Source organism: Pipistrellus kuhlii, unplaced genomic scaffold (assembly GCF_014108245.1).
Source record: "Pipistrellus kuhlii isolate mPipKuh1 unplaced genomic scaffold, mPipKuh1.p scaffold_m20_p_13, whole genome shotgun sequence".
Taxonomy (NCBI): Eukaryota; Metazoa; Chordata; class Mammalia; order Chiroptera; family Vespertilionidae; genus Pipistrellus; species Pipistrellus kuhlii.
Genome location: NW_023425438.1, coordinates 12521229 through 12548163, shown reverse-complemented (window position 1 = coordinate 12548163; position 26935 = coordinate 12521229). Strand labels below are relative to the sequence as shown.

Below are 26935 nucleotides of genomic sequence, written 5' to 3'. Positions count from 1 at the left end.
ACCTTGAAGTATGTTAATACAGTGTTTTTTAACCTTTTTTGGGCAAAGGCACACTTGTTTCATGAAAAAAATCACGAGGCACACCACCATTAGAAAATGTTAAAAAATTTAACTCTGTGCCTATATTGACTATATATAAAGTAATTCTCTTGAATAGGAATCAAATAAACACAAAGAAAGTATTTTATAATTACTTTATTATGAAATATTAAGTAAACAAAATAGTGAAAAATTATAAAATTCTTGTCTTGTCTGCACCTACGGCACACCAGGTAACATCTTGCGGCACACTAGTGTGCTGCGGAACAGCTATTGAAAAACGCTGTGTTAATATACGTAACAACTCTTTTTTGTTTTGGAATTTCTGTGATTTCATGAATGTGTCATATTATGAAGCATTGGTCCCAGTATTGTAGCCCGGACATTTTCAGGGAGTGATGAAAAATAAAACTTGAAACTACCATTTTGTTTTTAGTTGATCATAACTGCTAGACATTTTAGGTGTTTTGTATCTTTTTTTTTTAACCTCACCTATGTCACCCCCTATCCTACTTTTATTTCTTTGTCCTCCTGCCTACTCTTCTTTTTACTGGAAAGTTGAAATAAGCAGTATCTGAGTAGTCTGTACTTTGTGTTCCTTTCATCTTCTCCAGGGTGAAATAAAGGAAATGTGAGGCTATTGCTTTCCTATATGATTTGTGTTGGTCTTTTCTCCACCATCTCTGCCTTAAGGTCAGGTGCTGTGTTTTCTCTTTCCCATATCGCTCCCCCAGTGTCCAGTACGTGCATCTGTGCATCGTGGTTTTTAATAATGTTCTTGACTGATTTACCGACTGTTCTCCATTGCAAGAAAACAATGACACATTTTATTGCAAAGAGGCTATAGATGTTGAGCACAGTGTTTCAGGAGACCTTAGAGGTTGAAGGTAAGAGTTTGAGAAATTCTGAAATGTAAGAGTGAGATTCTAAAAGGTATTTAAATTTACTTTTTTTGAAAAATACCTATATGATGTTTTTATTATACATATTATAGTAACTTCTCTCTTTCTCTCTAAAAAAATCCTCCCAGTTGAGGGTGTGCTAATTTGGAATACATCTTTTATTTAAAAAGTATTGTATAGTCAAATACTTTTAGCTGCTTTAAATATAAAATTATCAACTAAAGTAAGAAAAGAAAGAAAGAAATTAACTTCCCCAGTACTGTTGTTTAAAAGGATCCATATGGGAACTTCTTGAAAATGAAAGATCTTTAAAGTATTCAGAGAATATTATCAAAATATTCTTTGTTTTTAAAAAGAGCTCATTTCAGAGTTTTAAAAATGGGAGAATTCTCTAATTGCACTTTCAAGATGATTTTATTTATAAAAAATAAATTTATTCAGAACCATTGAATAAATTATTTTCTAGTACATTTAAGTTAAGATTAAAGGAGGACAAATTTTTGTATCACATAAAAAAAACAGCTTTATTGAAATTTAATTTACATATCATGCAATTCTTTCTTTGAAGTTCACAATTCAGTGATTTTTAATGTATTCACAAAGTTGTGCAACCTTCAGCACTCTTCCACCACATTTTTATCTCCATAAAAAGAAACCTTGGACTCATTAGCAGTCAGCCACTCCCCATTTCCTCCTTTTCCAGCCCCAGGCAACATTAATTTACTTTCTGTCTCTATGGATTTACATATTCTGGACATTTCATGTAAATGAAATTATACAATAATCGTACAATATATGTGGCCTTTTGTGTTTGACTGTTTTCACTTAGCATAACATTTTTAAGGTTCATCCACATTGTAGCATATAACAGTACCTTTTTAAAAATAACTGAATGACATACATATCTCTCATTTTATTTATCCATTCTTCAGTTGATGGACATTGTTTTTCCCCCCTACTTTTGTCAGTGTGAATAGTGCTGCTATAAACACTCATGTGCAAGTTTTTGTGTGAACATGTTTTCATTTTTCTTGAGTATATACCTAGGAGTGGAATTGGTGGGTCATAAGGTTCTGTGTTTAACATTTTGAAGAACTGCCAAACTGTTTTCCAAAGTGGTGGTACCAATTTTGATTCCCACCAGCAGTGTATGAGGGTTCTAGTTTCTTCACATCCTCACCAAGATCTATTATTCTATGTCATTTTGATTGTAGCCATCATACTAGGTTTGAAGTGGTATCTCATTGTGGTTTTGATTTTTATTTTATTAATAATTAATGATGTTGAGCATTTTTTCATATATTTGTTGGCCATTTGAATATCTACTTTGCTATTTAAAATAGCTATTTAAACCCTTAGTCCATTTTTAAATTGGGGTTGTCTTTTTATTATTGAGGTGTCTTTAACATTTTCCAACAATGTTTGTAGTTTTTAAGCATACAATCTTACATTTCTTTTGTTAAGTTTATTCCTCAGTATTTTATTCTTATTTATGCTGTTGTAAATAAAATTGCTTTCTTAATTTCATTTTAGATTATTTATTGATAATGTATGGAAATACAATTGATTTTATAAATTTACCTTGTATTTTGTAAACCTTGCTGAACTTATTGGTTTTCATAGTTTATTTTTTATTTATTTTTATTTTATATCCAATCTAGATGCCATTTATTAATTTTTCTTGCCTAAATGTCCTGGCTAGAAGTTGCAGTACAATGTTGAATAGAATTGGCAAGAGTGAATATCCTTGGATCAGATTTTTAATTTTTGGTAGTTTGGAAATACTATGTATTACTGACAATGCTCCTCTGAGAATTTGAAAATCAAGCTTTGTGTCTTCAGTAGAAACAAAAATAATAAAATTGCTTCTATTGGAATTTAGCATGGTATTTATTTTCTGATCATTGAGGCACAATGGATTGTAGCTTAGCTTTTTCCAAAACTGTAATGCCTTTGCTTTATTAACTTCATGAAATTTTTTCTAAAGGTCACTAAAGTAAGCCAGCCATAGAGATTTTGAAAAAGTATCCTAATGTACATGTCCTCCTAAGGAATTGTTCATGCTGGGTGTAGTTAAATAAGAATGAGTAATCAGGGCATTTGTATTGTTTTCACTAGTTCTTCTTCATTTTGGCTTGGATTAATGTTTTATAGTTGGCAGATTTGAAGAAATTTTATAACTCATAATAGATATAGTTGAAAACCAGATTGTGGGTTGGATGAAGGGAATGATTGTAGTAACTTTTATTTTTTGTTAAGCCTCGCCCAAATATATTTTTTCCATTGATTTTTATTTTAGAGAGAGTGAAAGGGATGGAGGGAAAAACAGAGGGGGAGGGGAGAGAGAGGGGGGAGAGAGAGAGAGAGAGAGAGAGAGAGAGAGAGAGAGAGAGAGAGAGAGAGAGAGAGAGAAGAAAGAGAAACATTGATGTGAGACAGACACATCAATTGGTTGCTTTCTGCAAACACCTCGACTGGGGCTGGGGATTGAACCTGCAATTCAGGTATGTGCCCTTGACTGGGAAGCTAACCTGTGACCCTTTGGTGGGCTGGCTAATGCTCTAACTATTGAGCAGCACTAGCTAGGGCTGTACCAACTTTTCTTTTGGTACTAACTTTTGATAATGTAATTCTAAACCCAACTTCTGAAGGATATATTCTTGCTCAAATTTATTCTTTACAGAAAGTGGTAGAAGTAATAACTTTTCTATACTTTATTCTTTACTGTGGAGATCTTTACTTTAGATATTCAGTGTAGAGAATAGAATTTCCTTCATATATTGAGCATTTCTTGAATCTATTCTATATGTGTTGCATTTTGCTTTGTCAGAGACATGAAATAAATATAAGAGTATGTATGTTTTCTGAATGCTTAAGATATTTAGGAAGATCAAGTTTAAGTCTTGTCTCTCTCACAAACTGTAAGCTCCTTGAGGATAACCATCTTTGTATTGATACAGTGTGTATCACAGTGCTCACATTATAGGGTGTGTTTATTATGAATTTTAAAAATTAATGAAACAATAAAAATAATATGACTATATTTCAATACTCAAGTGAATGTCATAACCAAATAGTGTTGCTGAATTTCATAAGGAACAATGATCAGTTCTGAATTTATTAGGGAACCCTTTATGCAAGAAAAGATAATTAAGTGGGCTTGTAAAGGATGGGTAAGAACTGAGGAAGGGGTAAGAGCATTTCAACTACATGTCATAGTATTTGAAGGTCAGTGAGTGGATCATATCAACTGGAAGAAAAAAATAGGTATTGGCTTGTAAATAGAGAGAAGAATGGAAAAATAAATAGGAACATTGTATTTTGGAAGCCTTAATGCCAGTTGGAAAAGCTTGCCCTCACTCCATTTAACATCAGAAATCAATTAGATTTTTTTTTTAGCTAGGAAGTTTTGGGGCAAAGCAGTACTTCAAGATTTACTTTGTGATAGTATGTATTATGGGGGGAAAATGGTATTAGTAGATCATTTAAGAGGATATGGTCATAACTGAATTTTTCTAGTCCTGGCAACTCTTCAAGAGCAGAGTTCTTTGCTTGGTCTTTAATGCCTAGCATAGAGCTTAGAGCAGAGTTTAAATGTTTGTTCCTTGGATGCATGGATGTATGGACTAGGTTACCTGGGCCTGGATAGAGCTCTGAGCTGTGGGACATATCCATATGATAAACATTTTGTTTTCTATGAATATAAAGGGTACAGGTAGGGTTGAAGATGATACCAAAGCTTCAGCATGATGGTTAAGGAATAGCAGTGCCATTCCTAGAGATAGGGAAATCAGCTAGGGGAACAGAGGGATGAGAAAAGGAACAGTGAGGAGCATGTTTTTAGACTTGTGGAGTTTGACATTGAAATACATAGTACATAGAAGTAGAAAGGCTCAAATGAGAACTGAAGTCTGAATGTTTAAATTTGGTTATCACCATGAAGATATTGTTTAAGCAGTAAAAATGATTGGGCTGATGTAACTGTATGTGTGTGTATGGATATATGGTATGCAAGTACACAAGTATACATACTCTTATATACTAGAACCCAGTATGTGTTAGATTATTGACATACTAATCTGCTTATTTGAATAAGCAGGATGGTGAGGACTGATTCTTGGGGTGAGTGGAGGGAACAAAAAGGGAGCTAAAGGAGGAGACAGGAAAGGAACAGAGAATTTACAACACAAATTTGCTAAGGAGACTTTGTAATTTGTCATGTTTCAAAATAATACTAGTAATAACAACACTAGTATTCCCTTATCAGTTATTGAGTGCTTGCTATATACCAGACACCATGCTAGTACATGGTGATCTTTTATCCTCACATGTGGTTGTCTCTTTATCCTCATTACAAATCTGTGAAATTAGTGATCTTACACCCTACTTCTACTGATGAGGAAACTGAAATGTAAAGAACTTACAACTTGCCCAAGATGATTTGAATAATTAGGAGACCTTATGCCTATAAACATGACTTTTTTTACTCCAAGCTAAATGTTCTTTCCATTATACCAAAGGTCTATATGTTTAATTTCTTGCAGGAAAGCACTGTATCTTTACAGCATCAGCCCTCGTTCAAGGCCTGTTAATTAGCAGGCAGTGACTGGACAGTATCATTTCCTACAAAAATATCTCCATGTATTTTATATGTGGCTGTTTAACCTTCCTACTGTGTATTTATATTTATAGTGTGTTAGGAGATTAACATTTTTTTGATTCATGTTGTGTATGTTAATTTGAAAGAGGATATCAGTTCTTTTGTTTCGAGAATTAATCATTCGGAAAGTGTTTTTCAAATTTTTTTTTGTCTAACATAAACGTCTTCCAGAAGTTTTTCTGGTGCATTCCTCAGAATGTTATACCTTAACAAGGACATGAGAAGGGTCTGACATTTTCTTTTATTTCAGGGGATATAATTTTCAATGCCCAATACCCAGAGCTGCCCCCTGATTTTATCTTTGGAGAAGATGCCGAATTCCTGCCAGACCCCTCGGCACTGCATGTGAGTAACTGCAGGCTCATTTGGATATTCTTGATTTGTTGAAAGAAAAGAAAATTAGCTTTTGACAATTGCTTAATAGTTAAATTTGCCAAACATGGACTTTTTCCACCACTTTTTTTTTTTTTTTTTTTTTTTCCTGTTTTGGGAAGTAGGTACAACTCTTTATGAGCTAAAAGAATTTAAGTAAGAGGTGTTTTTATTTTTTCATTGCAGCTTTACTTTCAGTCTATTTTGAATTAATGAAAGTCTCTAGCATATTGGTTAAAATATTTTTACTGCAGCTTGAGACATGCTGAAAACATTTTCTTTGTTTTAACTTAATATTTCATGCCTGCAATCAATTTTCTAATGTTCACGAACACTTCATCACAGGGCTTGTGAGAGGAGTGTTTTTTGGCTGAGACGCCTTTTTTGTTTTTTTGTAATATAAGTGAAAGTGTTAAATTTGGACTTGAATCCATATTATCTCAGTATTATTATCAGAAGGGTAAAGACCAGATTAAGTCCACAAGACCCAAAGCTTCGCAGATAAAGAAAGATGTCTCTGGAATGAAGGCAGAGAAGGGGAGGCGGGTGGGACTTGTCAGAGCACATAAGGTTTATATAAACTTGGTGTGCTTTGCATGGCTGGTGGAGAAAAACATGCCATTTTGTTTAAAAATGTCTGATGAGACAAAATGTCTCTTTCCTTACCAAGTTTGATTTTGCCTTGGTACCTCTAATATAAGAAGTTTTGTTGTTGTTCAAAACTATGTTCTTAGTTTTGGATTTTGGAACTTTTGGTCTCATTTACGTTTTGTAACTTAGAGTTTTGATGACTTACTCAAAAATCTTGCCCCCCTCCCTTTTTAAAAGGGGAAGTATTAAATAGGAAGTTTTAACTCAAACTTAAAGCATTATCTTAAATTTTATAACACAGTTGTAAAAATATAGTTGGCAGGAGTAGGATGGTTTTGTTGCTAAATTTCTAATAATTACCAAAAAACTGTTACTTTGACTGACTTTAAAAAAAATTATAGTTTAGGTATGGCTCCTGTAGATGCTGTGTGTTATATATTCATCCCATTATTGAGCTGAAGGGCTTACCTGAAGACAGTGAATTAGCTTAAATAAAGGATACACATAGGTTAATACAAATATGTGGTGTTCTAATTCATCAGATGAAGCCACCTCTTTCTAAACTCAAATGTTTATATTGTAACTCAGGGAAGTGAGTGCTATTAAGGACTTTGAAATTCTTAGATGAATGGAAAATACTAGATAGATACCAGATCTAGAGATAGATTTCTCATAGATTTCAGAGAATCATAAATCACTGAGTTAGAATTTTAGTGGTCTAATGGTTCCTACTTTTGATATACATTAGGATAATTTAGGGAGCTTGTTAAAAATACAGACTCCTGAACCCAGGGGCATACTGAGTTAGATACTTTAGGAAGCCAGAGTATTTAAATTTTCTGAGTAATTTTTATGCATTAGTTTGAATTGCTATTGGGAATCACTAATTAATCTTTTATAGTAATATTCCCAATAGAAGGCAATTTGCCTTTGCTTCCCATTATTTCCAATGAAGGGTCATTTTCCAGTTTGGGACAGCTTTAACTTTTTTTAAAATAACATCTTTCTTGAGACATAATTTATATGTCATGCAATTTTCCCATTTAAAGTGTGTACTGAATGATTTTTAGTGTATTCATTGAATCGTGCAACTATCACCAGTCAAATTTAGAACACTGTCATCACCCCTGAAAGAAACTTCTTATTGTTTCCTCTAGACAATAACTAATCTATATTATGTCTATATGGATTTGCCTACTTTGAACATTTCTTATAAATGGAATTATACAATGTGTGTGTGTGTGTGCGTGCACGCGCACGTGTGTGACTGATTTTTCCATGAGCATACTGTTTTTTTAAGTTTTTTAAAATTAACTTTATTGGGGTGACATTAATCAATACGAACATATAGGTTTCTACGTTATAAGATCTGTATATTGCACTGTGTAGAGACTATTTTCAATTAGCATATATAATTGTTTTTTTATTGCCAAATAATATTCCATTGTATGCATTTACCACTTTTTATTTATCCATTGTTGGTTGGTGAATATTTGGTTGTTTCCATATTTCATCTGTTATAAATATTGCTGTTGTGTGGATAAATTTTTATTTCTCTTAAGTATATCCCTAGGAGTGGAATTGCCGAGTTAAATGCTAACTCTGTGTTTAGTTTTTTGAGGAATTCCCAGACTGTTTTCCAAAGTGCCTGTACCATTTTATATGCCCTCCAGCAGTGTAGAAGTGTTCCAGTTTTCTACATCCTCACTGGTGTTAGTTATTATCTGTCTTTACGATTATAGTAATCCTAGTGGGAATGAAGTGGTATCTCACTGTGTTTTGGGTTGCATTTCCCCGATGACTGTGCATCATAATGATATTTTGCACCTTTTCACTGGGATGGAAGCTGCATGAGAGAATGGAGTTAGTTTTGTTCACTGCCGTATCCTAGTACCTAGAAGAGCACCTGATGTGTAGAGGCATACAAATATATATACCTCTATATTCGTGTTTGTTAGGGGAATAGGTAGTTTTAAGGTTCTGTATTCCTTAAGGGACTTGTTGGTTTATGAAACTAGAAAATATGTTTTAATGATAATTTCAAAATGGAAAAAAAAGATTCAGTTTTAGAGAAGTTTGGGGCATAAAAATCAGTTAACAGAAGCTCTGAAGCAGTGATTTTCAGCCTGGTTTTTGCAATACCCTGTGGTATATTTAGCTACCTTAAAGGGTATTGTGAAATTATTTCCCCTGAAAATAATGATAATTCATTTTAATTTAGAATAAAGTTGCATAAAGGAGGAAGGGTGGATCACAAATTTAAATGAGAGGAATATGTTGTAATCATAGCAATTTTGGGAACCACTGATATCTAAGTTCCTAGTTTGAAGAAGGTGAAGGCAGTTTGTCTTTGAGACAATCATCTTTAGGTTGGGGGAGCTACTGCTACTGCCCACGTTGTATAATTCTTGACTCTGTTCTGCTAGCGTGGAATGTTAGCATAGAAAGAAGTATTGTACTAACTCTTTGTCACTACTCTTCCCCTGCTCTTCACTGTACTACCTGCAGAAAGACATCTTTTGAATGTGTCCTTGCAAAATGGTGCCTATGCCCTGTAGACTTGAAATAGATGCAAAGAATGTGTGAAGCTGGTATGGAGTGCACTGCCCACTGCTGAAAAATGCCGCCCAGATATGTGATGCTCCTAGTGCACTTCCATGCCCATGACCTATCATATCTTTTAAAATAGAGTGTTCCGTCATTGTTCAGGTATCTACAGTATTAATGCCTCATTTGAGACCTATAAAAGTTTCATCTTTAGCGTTCAAGCTGGACATAGCACGCAAGACAGATACGTTCATAGAATTGCAGCCATGGGTGGTATATGTATACCACATATAAGAGCTGGGTAGAGGTATATGCACAGGGTGCTGTGGAGTCGTGTAGGAGGAGCAGTTATCAGAACCACATTTGGGAGGTGCCAGGGACTTAGAAACATTATTCGATTGTTTATAAGTACTCTATATTTTGGTGTAATTTATTGAAGAATAATACACTATAGAAGAGTGTACAAATCACAAGTGTATAGTGTGGCGAATTTCAGAAAGTAAATACACCACATGACCAGTTCCTAGATCAAGAAACAGAACACTTCCAGTGTCCAGAGGCCCTACTCATGCCCCCTTCCGTCACTGTGGCCATTTCATCCAAGAGTAAACTGTCTGAACATTTTCACTTAACATTTATTTGTGAACTTCACCTATACAATACAATTCGTTGTTGTATGCTCATTGCTCATAGTATTGAGCAATATAAACTGAATATATAAGTTGAACATGTCACAGTTTCTTTATCCATTGTTATTGTTCAACATCTGGATTATTTTGGTTTCTTGCTGTTGTGAATAGTGCTCCTGTGAGTGGTACATACCTCAGTGAATATCCTAGTATGTATGCATTTCTGGTGGGTATTTGCTGAAGAGTGGACTTATTGGGTCACATGTATAGAGAATTAAGGAGAGGACTATTAATATATATACATATGCATACACATATAATTTTGAAAGCATATGCTATAAACAAGGTTTTAAAAGCACAATTGTGGAAAAACAGAACATCTTGAAAGAACAAACAAGTTAAAATTAAAATGAAACAAACAGTTTATCAATTGGATTTCGGTTAGGAGACAGAAACCATATTAGTAATTTGAATAGGAAAATTGAATAAGAGATTAACAGTTTAAAGGAGCAGAAGACAATTCTAAAGAATGTAAAAACAGCAATTGCATAGAGAAATAGTTACCCCAGGGCTAAGGGAGGATACTCAGGAAGGAACAAACTTGGAAGATCCTTCCTCACATCTCCCCTTACCATTAATGCTGAGACTCGGACTTCTGGGCTGGAGAAGGTGTGGCTGAAGCCCATGGATGGTTGAGACCTTCACTTGGGGTGCTGCAGGAGAGAACTGGTGCTTGGCCTACCCAGCACCTCTACTCAGCATGTATCACCCATGGCTGCACTTCATGGTTGGCCAAGGCTGGAGAGTAGAAAAGGGCAGGGTGCAGTTAAACTGGCAGAAGGGTGAGCACGACGGGGTCTCCTACATGCTTCTAGCAGCTGTACCCTAGGAGCAGCTATGAAAAGTGCACCAGAACTGGGATAAGAAACTTCTCTTCTGTTATGCCTTGTACTGTCCCTTCATCACTTCCATTGACAAGCTAAACACCAGCTGGCAAAGGAAAAAATGTTTACAAGATCCAGCCTCAGTTTCATAAATAGGAAAAAGAAAAGTAGATTTGGGAGATGAGAGGCAATAAATGAATAACTAGCACAAGTAGATAATGCCTAACTTATCTTCTAGTGTATGGTTTTCTGCCATGTCTAATCTGCTATTAAACCCCTCTAATGAATTCTTAACTTTAAGTAAAATATTTTTCCATTCTGTTTGATTATTTTCCATAAACTCTTTGGTGAACTTGTCTTTTCATCTATAATTTTCTCTATTTTCTTGCATATGCTAATCATACTTATTTCTAAGTCTGTATGAGTCAGTTCTAGTGTTTGGAATATTATTGGGTCTATTTTTTTTTTTGCCTGCTTTTTTCTTTGGTTATCAACCATATGGTATTGTATTTGGTATTTCTAATAGTTTTGAATGAACATCAGACAGTTCTGTTAAAAACATAGAGGCTCTGCCTGGCCAGTGAAGAGCATCGACCCATGAACCAGGAGGTCACAGTTTGATTCCCAGTCAGAGTACATGTCTGGGTTGCACACTCAATCCCCAATGTGTGTGTGTGTGTGTCTGTGTATGTGTGTGTGTGTGTGTGTGTGGAGGGGGGGCGCGGAGAGGGAGGGAGGGGATGTGCAGAAGGCAGCCAATCGATGATTCTCTCTTATCATTGATATTTCTATCCCTCTTTCCCCCATCCACTCTCTGAAATCAATAAAAATATATTTTAAAAAAGCTATAGAAACTCCAAATGATACTATCTTCTTCTAGAGAGAAGGTTCATTGTCCCTTCTCACAGGCATATAGATGTTGGCAGATCACCCTAATCCAGATAGGGACTCTGCTGAGTTTGGCTGGTTTGTAGCTTTGATCAGGGTCTGGCTACCTCTGGCTCACTACTGTTCCTAGGTAGAGCTCTTTAGGGTTTCATCCAAGAGTCTGGAGCGATCAATGTTCCTAGAGACTTTAAAAAAAAATGTTTTTATTGATTTTTTAGAGAGAAAGAGGGAGGGAGAGAGAGAGGAAAATCGATGAGGAGAAACATTGATTAGCTACCTCCTGCACACTCCCACAGGTGATCGAGCCAGCAACCTGGGCATGTGCCTTGTCCAGGAATCGAACTGGTGAGCTTATGGTGCATGGGTCAATGCTTAACCACTGAGAAACACCAGCCAGGCAATTCCCAGACACCTTTAAGAGTCTTAGTCTTTAAAATATTTTAGGATTTCTTAAACATTAAATCACCCAAACAGCGTGGATCTTTGCCCTGATAGATCTCAAATTTTAAATTTTGTCTTGTAAGATTGCCGATAACTCCACTTGCTTTTCAGAGGTAGTTTATTTGTTCTTTTTAGTTGAATTCATTGGAGTGACATTGATTAATAAAATTGTATAGGTTTCATGTGTATAATTCTATAGTTCATCATCTATATATTGTATTGTGTGTTCACCACTCCAAGTGAAGTCTCTGTCCATCACCATTTATCCCCCTATACCCTCTTCCCCACCCTCCATCCCTTTTCCCTCTGGTAATCACTATACTGTTATCTGTGAATATGAGAAACTTATCAGAAATTTCAGTGCAAAATTGGTTTAGGTACTAATGTATTAAAAACTCTATTTGTACTTCTACCATGATCTGTTTTTACTCCTCAGCCATGGAAACATTTTATGAAGAAGGCAGAATATTGGTGTCATTATTCTTTGTAAAATGTACTTCCTAAGAGGAGACAGTGGAAGTGACCTGGTTTAAAAATGATGATTTATAATTTAATCTATTTTTCCAAAGATGTTGCTATTATAGTCAATTTTGGATTAAGGAAAGGAATATTAATATATACACATATGCAATACACACATATAATTTTGAAGGCTTGTGTTATAAACAAGGCTCTAAAAGCACAGTTGTAGAAAAACAGAACATCTTGAAAGTACAAACAAGGTACATTCAAAATGTTCACTCTCATAAGACAAGTGAAAAAAAGGCAACCCAAGTTATTTTTGAAATCCAATGGCAAATATAACGTTTAGCAGATGTTGCTAGTTTTGATTTACTAGATTGAAAATGTAAAAATGCTTTTGGGAAAATGAGGTTCTGGGTTGAGTGTGAAGCATGGTAGCTTAAGAATTTGCTTATCCAGCGGAGTAATTTAATAATCAGCTTTCAAAATTATTTGTTTTTTGTTGGTCATTTCTCATTGGTCTTTCCTTATTGCTTCCTATCCTTTCCACTCTCCTCAAAGTGTTGGGTGTTTATGTACTTTTATTATTATTTGTGGTACAGGAACTTAGTAAGTATATGCTAAGGTTTTTGTTTTTTAATGAATGACTACATGCCAAATACCACATTAATGGTACAGGGGTTCTGATGAAGTAGTGATTCTTAAGCCTGTGGTGATCTGAGGCCTTCTGGAGGAGGAAGGTTGTTAAGCAGGAAGGGGCTTCAAAGATGAACAGAGGGGGTGGCACTATGGGCACAAAGACAGCTACAGAGAATCATCACAAACCAAGGATGGCATATGAAAGCACTGGGTGAACCAGTTTTCTTGGAGGAGAGTTTGCATTGGCAAATAGTAGAAAATGCAGAGGTAGATTGAGGCAACGTGGAAATTGATTTAGAATATAGAGCTAGATATTGTTCATTAATAGGTTAGGCTGTGATTTAAGAAATTGCTTCAGCCTTAGGTTTTGTTCTTTTGCTTTTAAAAAATATATGGCTTACAAAGACATTGAAGCTTTTGTGAGATGTTTATGACCTGAAGGTGTTTTTCCCCTTGGTATTGAGGATTCCAGAAATGTTTGAAGCTTTTATTTCTTAGCCATCTGCTGTTAAGTACACTTCTGGAAATAGTTATAAACTTCATGTATGTATATTCATTTTTTTAGGGTAGTCAAATTTTTATTATGCATTTAAAAATATACAGTTGTTGATTATACTCCCTCAGGAACTCTAAGTTATTTCACATTCTCCACCTGTTTCAAAGGCTGGTCCAAAGGAAAAGTAACACAGTTTGGATGAAGGAGAAATACTTGAGAAAGGAAAGCTACATGATGAATTGCAGCAGTTAGAAACTGGTAGCATTCAGGTGACAGAAAATGTAACCACACTGGCTTAGGTAAAAAGAGAATTTATTGAGTCACATAACCAAAAAGACCAGGGGTAAGTTAGCTTGGAGCATGACTGGTTTTAGGGCTCAAACAATGTCATCAGGGCTTTGCTTTGCCTTCTGCTCTGCTGGCATTGTTCTCAGGTCTCCTTAGTGTCTCCCAATAGCTTCAACCAGCATCAGAACACTAGAAGAGAAAGTCTGACATCATGAATGAAAGTCTTAGAGTTAGATTTGTTAGCCTCACTTGGGTCATCATGTCCATGGACATAATTTGGGGAGTAGAATGTGCTAGTTAACTTAGGGTGTTGGTTTTATTTATTATTAATTGAGCTATACATTTTGGTTTTGTGAACCCATGCCTACTAGTATATTTGTTATATTTTATAGTAAAACTAGAGGCCCAGTGGGGTCCCTCGGCCTGGCCTGTGGGGATCAGGTGGAAATCGATCTCTGGATTTGGGGTGCAGGTGAAACAGACTCAGGACCATCAGTGCCCCAGCAGCAACTAACCCATGGCCGATTCTGTGAGGAATCCGGCTCTCTCTACTGGTTGGAGTGTTTGCCCCCTGGTGGTCATTGTGTGACATAACTAACAGGCTGATGGTCAGACAATTGCTTAGGCAATATAGTTTTGAAAGAACTGAATATATCCAGCATACGAAAATTAATCATTGTAATTTCTCAGATTCAGCAAGTCCAATTAGCTCTAAGCAGGTGTACTGAAAGAAATACACTTCTAGATATATCATGGCAAAATTACAGGAAACCAAACACAATGAGAAAAACTTAAAACAGCCAGAGAAAACAAAACAAAACAGTGATCATTAGACTGTTAGCTGATTGTTTATAGCCACAAAGGAAAATAGAAGACATTTTAATAATATCTTTAACGTGATGAATGAAAACAATGACCATTTAAAATTTAACTTTTCAAATTCTTTTGGGAGAAGGAAAAAAAATCTCTTTTCAAAGATCAGCAATGCAGAAACGAATGGGAGAGAGCAGTAAAGAGGTTATAAAACTATAAATCATCTAGAGGGTGTTTTAATTGGAATTATCTTACACATTTTGGTGGGTTTTTGGATTTATGTTCCCAATGCACATCATCTAGACAAATATTAAAATTAAGTGACTTTTTCTTGATGCTTACTGATTTGGAATTGGAGAATGGTTACCTGTAGGGTACAAAAGAAAATGGCATTGAAGCTTGGCTTTGCAAATAGATAACTTCATAACAACCATGTCTGCCATCCTTCTTTCTCTTATGGTGCTGTGTGTAATGCTATGATTCTTTCATGGGGACAACTGAAAATATCCTAAGTCTTGGTCCTATCTCTTAAAAATTCTAATTTAGTCATTTGGTTAGGGCTTCAGCATCAGTGGTTTTAGAAAGCCAATTCTAGTGTATAACCAGGGCTGAGACAATAGGTACTGAAAAAGAGTATGGGTGAGACCGAGCTGAATTCTGGTCTCAGCTCTATTGGTTACAAGGCAGATTATGTTATCTAAGGTTCCTAACATTCATTTATTTATTGATAAAACTGCTAATATTAGTACTTATGTCACAAGGCTGATGTAAGGAATAAAAAAGTAAAATTTGAATGGAAAAATGAAAATGAAATTGAAGGTGTGGAAGCCAAAATGACAAGGGCCATCTATAATTATAACTATAGGGTTAGGAAATATTTGTTTTCAAAGCAGTCCTCTAGCTCCCTTTATGATTTGAAGCAGCACATTCACACTTAATTTCATGTAAGAGAGAGGTTTTGGTACTTATTGAAAGTCTATAGGTTTGGGACTATTTTGCTGTTCTTGGTTTATCTAAAAGAATAGGCATATTAAAAAGGAAAAAGTCTCGCTTGGCTAGTGTTCATCAGTGATTGAGCAGGGACCCATGAACCAGGAGGTCACGGTTTGATTAAGGCCAGGGCACATGCCAGGGTTGCAGGCTCAGTCCCCAGTGTGGGGCCTGCAGGATATTTCTCTCTCATCGATTTTCCATCTCTCTAACCCTCTCCCTTTTTCTCTCTCTAAAGAAAAAAAACAATTAGAAAAACAAAAAGGAAAAAGTCTTGTATATTTTGAACCTGGTTTTAATGTATGCTTTTTTCAACATTTTTAAAAAGCGAAAAACCTTAGCCATTTAAAAACATTTTTCAGAAAAATTATCTGCATCCTGCTGAGAATTTTATGCCAGGTTGCAGCCCCCACACAAGCTATGGAGAGCCAAGATATATAAACCTGCAATGTGAAGTGCCAGCTCAACTTTTATGCTGATCCGATGTAGTCATTTAACCACACAATGGTGTGTAGCCTTGAATTAACAGTGGCTCAGGAGACCTTGTATACATTTAGACCATGTTTTTAAGTTGTTGAATGATGAAAATGCCATAGAAGCACAATATTGTTGTAAGCAAAGCACTTAACACACTTAATGTAATTTATTGAATATGTTTCAGGAACGTTTATAAAGAAGCCAGATTGAAAAGTAAATAGTCTGGATTATTATACATTTTTAAAAAGAAGGGCAATTAATTACTTACAGTATCAGAAATAGTCTACACCAGTGAGCAGCAGTCCCATTTTTAAATCAAAAGAGCCCTTTAAGAGTTGAAAAAATTAATTGGTAAAAATAGATTATAGCCGAAACAAGTTTGGCTCAGTGGTAGAGCGTCGGTCTGCAGACTGAAAGGTCCCAGGTTCGATTCCGGTCAGGGGCATGTACATTGGTTGCAGGCACATCCCCAGTGTGCAAGAGGCAGCTGGTCGATGTTCCTCTCTCATCGACGTTTCTAGCTCTCTATCTCTCTCCCTTCCTCTCTGTAAAAAATCAATAAAATATATTTAAAAAATAGATTATATATATAATTTGGGTGTCTAACGGTGTATTTTAAAAGGATATATTATTTTTTAAATTTTGAAGTGTTTTGCAATGTTAACATGAACTTTAGCTGAGTTAGCCCCTATGGGAATTATTTTAAAATATGCAAAGTTTGTCCCAGTGAAGCTTGATTTAATTAAAAAAACTAATTTAATATCTTAAAAGTCCAAGTTAACCATTTGTTTTACTTTCAACTCCTACCTATTCTGGATTTAATGAATTTGGGTTTAGGAGTGATACCTAACTAGGGATTGAGAACATTTTAGAAGTCAGGAAAATTAAAAGCATTTTAGAGTCAAGAAAAGATGAAATAACTATTTCAAACATTTGAGTTTGTATTGATATATGAATAGAATGGAATAGAAATAATTTTGATGTTAGCTATAGATTTATGTTTTAAGTGTATCTAGTTCATAGTGAAGAAAATAGGCAACCTTAACAATATTTTACTGAATCAGAAAATCAGTAATAATAATTTCAAACTCTTAAGATTAAAAACAAACAATTGGAATACTATCCATTAACCTAATGACTTTAACTTCCTGAAGAAAGCCTAAGAACTATTTTTACTTTCTTGTTATTTTATTAAACATTAATTTATAACTATTAAAATTGTGCTCTAAAAGTAAAGCAACAGGCAGACTGTCAAATAACAGTGGGGAGGGGAGGAAGATCTGGAGGAGATAATAGATCAACTGAAGGACTTGTATACATTGCATATAAGTACAACCAATGGACACAAAACTCTGGGGAGGGAGGGGATGTGTGGGAAAGAGGGAGGGGGGCAAAAAAAATTAATAAAATATGTAAAAATAAATAAATAATAAATAAATTTTAAATTTAAATAATGTAAAAAAAAAAGAAAAAAAAAGAAAATGTTTTTTTTCCTGAAAAATAACTAACAGATACTGAATGCATGATACTTATCTAAATTCATATGTTGAATGTGCACTTTTTAATTGATTTTACATGAAAATATTTTCTCTTGAATGTTTTCATATGTAATAATTCTAATTACATTTTTATTTTGAATCTTCTTTAAAAAAAATAAAAAAAAATAAAATTGTGCTCTAACTTTTTGTGCTGTATTACAACATGCCTTGGGAGATTTTTTGTTTTCTAAGAAGATAATGCAATATAAGATGTTTGTAACCGAAACCGGTTTGGCTCAGTGGATAGAGCGTCGGTCTGCGGACTGAAAGGTCCCAGGTTTGATTCCGGTCAAGGGCATGCATGTACATTGGTTGCGGGCACATCCCCAGTAGGGGGCAGCTGGTCGATGTTTCTCTTTCATCGATTCAAACTTTTGAGGGACTGTAGCATCAGGATTATTATTTTATAAATAAAAATTAAATTTATTGGGGTAAATTGGTTAATAACATTATATAAGTTTTAGGTATACAACTTTACAGAATTATTGGTATTAACCTTGATCAATATTAAATTTTAGCTACATGGTAGAGTTGATTAATGCAGCATTCTAAAGTACTATTAGCTATCAGAGACTTATCACTGGATTAAGAAAGCTCAAATGGGCTTCGTGATTGTGGTATTCACAAGACAGTCAAACAGAGACTTATAAGAACTGATATGCATGGATATATATGTGCAGCTCCATACATAGATATATGTTTACTTGTGTGCAGATGTGTATACATTACTTTAAATTTATAATGTATATTGTTAAGCATATATGCATGTATACTGTATATTGTTAAGCATATATGCACATGACTTGTGACATGTGCAGCCATTTACTAGCACTAAGGAAGCTGCAAATTGAAAGAATTTGATCAAAATTTACCAAGAGGAAATTGGCTCCACGGCATAATGATTTTGGCTGGAGAAGATACTGATCCTGGCACAGTATACTCTCTATTTCCTTGTGAGAGTGCCAAGATTAAAAGAAATAGCTACATAGAGGCAGATGCTTGGTAGTTTTCTGGAAGCACAATTATATGGTTTATGAAAAACAGGAAGATCAACATCTCTCTCATGTTTTTTTTTGAACTGAGAACTGATTTAATGTGCTATTTTGTACCTCTTTGACCTTTCTATTAAGCCATGATAATTTAATTGTTTGTATGATTTTTTTCTTTTACATTTTTATTTTAACTGTGGTAAAATAAAGAAATTGTCTTAAAATACCTTTAAGCTAATATTTTTTAGACTTCAAACTTCTTTTAGCATTTTATTTAATTTAGTTTTTTATTGAATTTATTGGGGTGACATTAATTAATAAAACCATGTAGGTTTCAAGTGTATACCTCAATAACATTATTTGCATACTGTACTGTGTTCACCAAAGTAAAGTCTCTTTTAATTATTGGTGGCTATAATTAGTCACATTGCAATATTATATTTTCAGAATTGCTTCCAGTTTTCTTTTGTCTACTCTGCTCTTATCTACAGATTATCTTGGCTTCTAGTAGCCAGTATTTCTATGGACCCTGGAAAAAATTTGGATCCTTTAATGTATTTAACTTAGTTTATAATGAATTGAATAGTACTGATCATTCACTTGACAAATAATTTGAGTGCCTCCTTTGAATAGCCCATGATGTCTAGTGCAACCCTTCCTCAAAGATGAGTAAGACACTGTCCCTGTTCTCAGATAATTTATAGTTAATAGAGTGATGGTAATATGAAGAAACGATATCAGCCAGATAATTAGTCATTCTTTATGAATATTAGTGGGTAAACTGAATAGAACTTTCTTCTTTTTCATTTTCAAACCCTGAGGAACTTTTGCCATTTGTTCTGCTGCATTTTGCTTACGTGACACTAAAAAACACCTTATATCTCTACTGTAAGTGAAAGAAACATGAAAGGAACTAAAACATATCTGTAGGAACTGCCTTGAAATATTAATTTGGTTGTTGCAAATTCAGTTGCCTGAAGGAGCCAGTCAAATAGTACAAATGAGTGGAAAGGACAGGTATGAAATGGTAGTAATTGGTAGGGATTGTGACCTACTGGAGTGTGTACGTTTTGTCTAAAGATTTTCAAGTAAAATTTTTTTGTGTGGGTCAAAGAAAGCGTGACTACAGGCTGAGGCTGCCAATTTGGGACCCCTCCATACTTTCTTAATATTAAGAACCCATCACAACAACATTTGGAATCAGTGCCTCAGAAGGTAGGATCTGAGAACCTGTCTTTTTAAGCTGCTTTCCCAGCTATGCTGCTGATAGCCAGGAAGGGAACTATAGCTGTAGATGGAAAAGGTTTCATGTACTTACTGAAGATAGTAGGCTTCCTTAGTCACTGAAGATGGTGTATTGATATCTTTCTGTTATGAGATTAAAAAGCAAAAAGTGATGTTTATTAATAGAAAGAACCTCATTCTTTAAGGGCTTTGTTAAGGTGCATGCATTTCATAGGAGGGGTCTCTAGTCATAATTATTTATCCTGACACCCAGGGAAGGCTGTTTGGATTGTATAATTTGGAACATACTTTTAAAAAATTAATTGTGAGGAGCACCACAGTTAAAATAACTGTTGAGGAATAGCTTTGGGGGCTGGAGAAGGATGGTGTTTAAGGAAGTGAAAATAGATGAAATTGTGTAATCACTATGTATTGCTAAATTGACAAACAGTTCGAAGGCAGTTGCTCTAGCTGCTTTGTGGGGGCCCAATTTTCAGTCTGTCTGGAGAGAGAATGTGTAAAAGCCGTAAAAGGTTTACTGGTCATTTCAGGTTTGGCATGGGGCTAGCATTCATGACACCACAGCACAATGTGTACGTGCTGATTATGTTCCAGTCTGGTGGAGGAGAGTTAAAAATATCTCCTGTTTACAGACTCACGAGCCAGTGAAGCCTCCTTTCTCAGCTCAGTGCTTGCTGCTTATTGAATAGCCCCAAGATACATGCCAGTAATCAAAGTACAGTGGTGCCTCGCATAAAGAACGCCTCGCACAGCGAACGCTGCACACAACGAACTTCATTTCATGATTCATACAACGAACTTCGTTTCACACAACGAAGTCGCCCGAGCTTCCACGACCGCTTTGCCCGAGCTTCCACGACTGCTTCGCCCGAGCTTCCACGATCGCTGCCGATGTACAGTGGTGCCTCGCATAAAGAACACCTCGCACAGCGAACGCTGCACACAACGAACTTCATTTCATGATTCATACAACGAACTTCGTTTCACACAACGAAGTCGCCCGAGCTTCCACGACCGCTTTGCCCGAGCTTCCACGACCGCTTCGCCCGAGCTTCCACGATCGCTGCCGATGTATTGCATCCTTCCGCGCAGGCACTGCAGGCAGTCGTTAGTCACTGCGCTTAACTTAAGCACGTATCGCGGCAATCGTTCTTCATTACGAATTAAATCACGCACGTATCACGGCAGTCGTCCTTTTAAGTTAAACTCAATATTTTTTTTATATCATGATGTATCTAAATAAAAATAATAACAAAAAAATTATCTTTTTTTATGTCATCTTAGCATATTTTATGCTACAGAACGAATTATTTTTTTTAACATGTATTGTTATGGGAAAACGCGTTTCACATAACGAACTTTTCGCATAACAAACTTGCTCCTGGAACGAATTAAGTTCGTTGTGTGAGGCACCACTGTATTGCATCCTTCCGCGCAGGCACTGCAGGCAGTCGTTAGTCACTGCGCTTAACTTAAGCACGTATCGCGGCAATCGTTCTTCATTACGAATTAAATCACGCACGTATCACGGCAGTCGTCCTTTTAAGTTAAACTCAATATTTTTTTTATATCATGGCTTCTAAAAAAAGCAGGAAGGTGATTTCTGTTGAAATGAAACAGGACAATGCTCAAAGGGAAGCGTCATCTGATAACGAGGATCAACAATCAAACAATCAACCAATCCCAACTGCTGACATCAAGAACATTCTGGTCAAATGGAAAGCAGTTCAGGAGTTTACCAATGCCCACTATCCGGATTCAGCTGAAGCAAACAGGATCAATAATCTTTACTCCGATACTCTTGTCCGTTATTTCCGGCAGATGTTGGAGAAAAGAGAAAAACAAACGACTTTGGACAGGTTTTTCATGAAACCATCGGCCAAAAAGCAGAAAATGGATGAAGATGTGCAAGATTCGGTAGACTCTACTTAGTCTGTCTTAAAATTAAAAAAATGTGTGTTTTTTTTAAAAAAATTATGTTTTTAGATGTATCTAAATAAAAATAATAACAAAAAATTTATCTTTTTTTATGTCATCTTAGCATATTTTATGCTACAGAACGAATTATTTTTTTTAACATGTATTGTTATGGGAAAACGCGTTCCACATAACGAACTTTTCGCATAACAAACTTGCTCCTGGAACGAATTAAGTTCGTTGTGTGAGGCACCACTGTATCCTTTCTGGCCTGGAACAGTTGTTTGCTTTTTTCTTTTACATTCTGTAGCAGAACTCCCACTGAATAAATACCACTTACTGGTGTTTAAAAAGCTCTGGGATGGGGAACATCTTACATACCTATTTCAGATCCATTTAACTTAAGTTCATTGAGTGAGTTTTAATACACAAGCGTATAGTCTCCCATCTTTCCTTCTTTTTCCTTAAGAGAATTGATTGTAACTATTGTTGGATTAGTGGGAATAGATTTATCCTCTATTTAGATTTCCTTGCAGATAATGTAAGAAGCTTCTTAACTTTTTTATCTGGCAGAAAACATAAGGTTCCAAACCAAATCTAGAGTTCATGCACCTCTCCCACTATCTTTCTCTTAGAGCCATGGTCGGCAAACTGCGGCTCGCGAGCCACATGCGGCTCTTTGGCCCCTTGAGTGTAGCTCTTTCACAAAATAACATGGCCTGGGCGAGTCTATTTTGAAGAAGTGGTGTTAGAAGAAGTTTAAGTTTAAAAAATTGGGCTCTCAAAAGAAATTTCAATCGTCGTACTGTTGATATTTGGCACTGTTGACTAGTGAGTTTGCAGACCACTGTCTTAGAGGAGGTAAAATGGTGGTATAGTATCAGCCCTCTTTTATTTCTTCTCCTTTCCTCCACTTTCTTTTCCTTTTCTTTTCCCCATCTCTTTTCCTCTCCTTTTTTTTTTTTTTTTTAAGTAATGGAAAACCTGATTGAAACTGGCTCAAACAATAAGGGACATTCTTTGGCTTACCGAACTTAAAAGGGCCTTAGAGAAGGCTTGGTCCAGTGGCTGAAATAATGTTATTAAGGACCTATTTTATTTTATTTTATTTTATTTTATTTTATTTTATTTTATTTTTCCTTGTCACTGCTTATTTCCCCCATACTCTCCTCCACCTCTACTTTCTCTCTCCCCATTGCAATTACCACACTGTTGTCTGTGTCTATGAGTTCTTTCTTTTTTTGTTCAAACCCTTCACCCTCCCAGCCACTGCTCGCTGCCTGCTCTCTATCTAAGCGTCTGTATCTATTTTGCTTGCTAGTTCACTTTGTTCATTAGATTCCACATATGAATAAGATACTTTGTATTTCTCTGATTGGCTTATTTCATGTAGGATAATGTTCTCTAGGTCCATCCATGCTGTCACAAAGGGTAAATTTTTCTTCTTTTTTGCAGTAGTAGTCCTGTAAATGTAAATGTACCATAGTTGTTTTTATCCACACATCTACTGATGGACACTTGGGCTGCTTCCAAATCTTGGCTATTGTAAATAACACTACAGTGAATGTAGAGGTGCATATATTCTTTTGAATTAGTGCTTTAGGTTTCTTTGGATAAATTCCCACAAGTGGAATTGCTGGGTCATAAGGCAATTCTATTTTCAATTTTTTGAGGTATCTTCATTCTGCTTACCACAGTAGCTGCACCAGTCAGCATCCCCACTAACAGTGCATGAGGGTTTCCTTTTCTCTACATCCTTGCCAATACTTGTTGTTTGTTGATTTATTGATGATTGCCAACCTGATAGCTGTGAGGTGATATCTCATTGTGGTTTTAATTAGAATTTCTCTGATGATTAGTAACATTGAGCATCTTTTTATATGTCTGTTGGCCATTTTATGTCCTCTTTGGAGAAGTGTCTATTCAGGTCCTTTGCCCATTTTTAAATTGGATTGTTTGGCTTTTCTCTTCTTTCTTTTTGTGTGTGTGTATGTATGTGTGTGTGTGTGTGTGTTGAGTTTTATAAGTTCTTTATAAAATTTGGATATTAACCCCTTATCAGATGTATCGGCAAATATATTTTCCCATTCAGTGGGTTGTCTCTTCATTTTGTTGATGGATTCCTTTGCTGTGAAAAAGCTTTTTAGTTTGATGTAGTCAATTTGTTTATTTTTTCTTTTGTTCACTTTGCCCAAGGAGTGGGAGGTAGAGTTTTTAGGGGGAGCAATAGAGACAGTGAAAGCTCTTACTACTCCATGTATTGAATTTTGTGTCTGTCCTTTCCTTTAGTTGATGGCTTATTTTGTATGGCTTTTCTTTCTTGCTCTTATAGCTTCATGTAGCTGGTACAACAGGAAGAGCTTGGGGTAACTTCCTTTTCAGTTGGAGTTTCATCTAATTATTTATACACAAATTGTGTTACTAAGACATTGGTGGCTTTACGATCATAGCCAAAAAGGTCCAGGGCTGGGATATTGACTAAAAAGAAGGTCTGGCAAAGTTAAGATAAGGAGAAGCAGTTGTGTAGTGTGGCCCAGGGGCCAACTCTAGCTAGGGAATTCATTTAGGGCAGGGATCAGAGACCAGGTGTCAGAGCCTGCAGGTGTTTCTTTGTTTAAAACTAACAACTTGGTTGGAGCTTTTGTTCTGTCTTGTTCCACCCTGTCCATTCCCATGGGTCTCTTTTCGATTATGGTAGTTGAGAAGAAATGAGCATCTATCCTGAGATCTGATCTGTCTGAGGCAGGAAGAAAGTTGTTGGTTTGATATAGGAGAATGGATAGGATTCTTTTGATATGACACACCTATAGCTGGAAAACACTCTGCTGGTAGCAGAGATCACTAAGTGAGGCCTATCTTTCATCATATTTAAACAATTTGCTCCAAGCTTAAAAGTCTATAGGCAGAAATTGGGATTTTTAACCTTCTAAGTTTTAAAGACTTTTTTTTTTAATGATAAGTGAAGACTGAACACAGTGTTTGCTTTAACTAAACGATTGCAGTTAATTTCTTGTAAAGAAACACAGAAGCACACATTAACTTAAAATAAGCTCACACTGTTGTTTCTTGTAGTACAGCCAGAAAAACCAGTAACAAGCTGTCTCCTTCAAAATCACATCCCTGGATAATATTCGAGCAACCTGGACAATTTAAATACATCCACAGGAAAAACAATTTGAATTAAATTAGAAATCATATTTGCTAATTTCATTTTAAAAACATTTTTAAAAATATATTTTATTGATTTTGTACAGAGAGGAATGGAAAGAGATAGAGAGTTAGAAACATCGATGAGAGAGTGAGTTATCGATCAGCTGCCTCTTGCACACCCCCTACTGGGGATATGCCTGCAACCAAGGTACATGCCCTTGACCGGAATCGAACCCGGGACCCTTCAGTCCCCAAGCCGACACTCTATCCATTGAGCCAAACCGGTCTCGGCCATTTTAAAAACATTTTTATTGATTTCAGAGAGGAAGGGTGGTAGAAAGAGAGATAAAAACATTAATGATGAGAGAGAATTATTGATTGGCTGCCTCTTGCACACCCCACACTGGGGATCCAGCCCAAATCTGGGCATGTGCGCTGGCTGGGAATCGAACTCTGTCCTCCTGGTTCATAGGTCAACACTCAATTGCTGAGCCACACCAGTGGGCTACTAATTTTTTTGGCCATTGCAACGTTGCTTTGTATTCTCAGAGGCTGAGTAGCATTGATTGAGAAGGTGTGTGGCATCAGTGATTCAGATAAATAGCAGCAACCGTTTTTGAAGCCACAGCTAAACTAGAACCACAAAGGAATTTTTTTTTTTTTTGGGGGGTAATTGTTGGGATCTTGGTAAATTCAATGCATGCTGAGTTTAAAGGAATTTAAATTTAAGTTAAAAAAATAAACCCACTTTGTTGTATAGGCAAAATTACCTTTTTAATGTATAGGGCTTTTATTTTGTTGTTGCTATTCTCACCTGAGGATATTTTTTCCATTGATTTTTAGAGAGAGTGGAAGGGAGAGAGAAGAGAGAGAAAGACAGAGAAAGAAACATCGATGTGAGAGAGACACATCAATTGGTTGCTTTCTGCAGGACTAGATCAGGACCAGATCTCAGGGTAGATGCCCATTTTTCTTATTAACCTGCAACCCAGGTACATGCCCTTGATTGGGAATCAAACCCATTGGTGCATAGGCCAATACTTGATCCACTGATCAACATCAGTTAGGGCTGTATAGTTTTAAATCAAATTTTAGTCTACTCTGGCATTTTATCCAAAATTGAACTTAATAATATTTTTTCCCCTGAGAAATAAAAGGTATAAAATAATAGGTATAAAATAGATTTGATTTTTTAAAAAAATAAATAGTACCATAAAGTTGTATGGATAAAGATAGCATTGTACAGGATAAATAGAGTGGATTTAGTTATTATTCAATTTAGCATTCTCCAAAGAGTTGAATAATATTATTGGATAATAACCAAATCCACCTTTTTCTTCTATATTCTTGCTTATATTAAGTGATTTTAGTGTTCCCAGCCTTAGTTATTTAATTCATGTTGTGGAAAAATACCATTTCTATTCTCCAAGACGTTAGTTATACTGTTAAGAGAAGAAGGACTAGAAATGTTCTGTGGAGTGCATTTTCTTTCTTCTCAAGACTTGGTCCACTTAAGAGTTTTCCAAGATAGAGAGGTATCCGCTGTCTTTCTTCCTCCTTAATAAACAAGGAAGCCTGGACCAAGAGGTGTGATTTGAGGTTCTTCCCTTCTCCTGCTCCCTCCCACCTTGTTTCCTTCCATCTACTTACCCCTGATTCCAAAGAAAGAAATGGAAGTTGGCATACTCTATGATCCTTGAGACCTATTTAAAGTGGCAGTTCAACATGACATGGAGCTAGCTGTGTGCTGTTCACTTTAAGAGGAACTGAAAGGTAATCTTATAGCCACTTCTGAAGGGGAAGATGAGATAATACAAATTTTTGATCTTTTAAAATGGAGTCAAAGGTATAATTTGGAGATACTTTTGTATATTTTAAATTAAAAACAGACTGATATATCTCAATGTGGGGTTGGTGGGATGAGAAGAGATAAACCAAAGAACTTATATATACTTATATGCATAACCCATGGACATGG

General features: G+C 35.7%; 1 protein-coding gene across 3 annotated transcripts in view; it reads left to right on the top strand.

The window, feature by feature from the left end:
• The window catches only part of BABAM2 (BRISC and BRCA1 A complex member 2), a 317151-nt gene that overhangs the window by 48621 nt on the left and 241595 nt on the right, over nucleotides 1-26935 (top strand). For all 3 annotated transcript variants that reach the window (XM_045580572.1, XM_036434893.2, XM_045580573.1), the window contains one exon: nucleotides 5852-5946. In XM_045580572.1, coding sequence (XP_045436528.1) covers nucleotides 5852-5946 — 95 coding nt within the window. The remainder of the gene's footprint in view (nucleotides 1-5851; nucleotides 5947-26935) is intronic.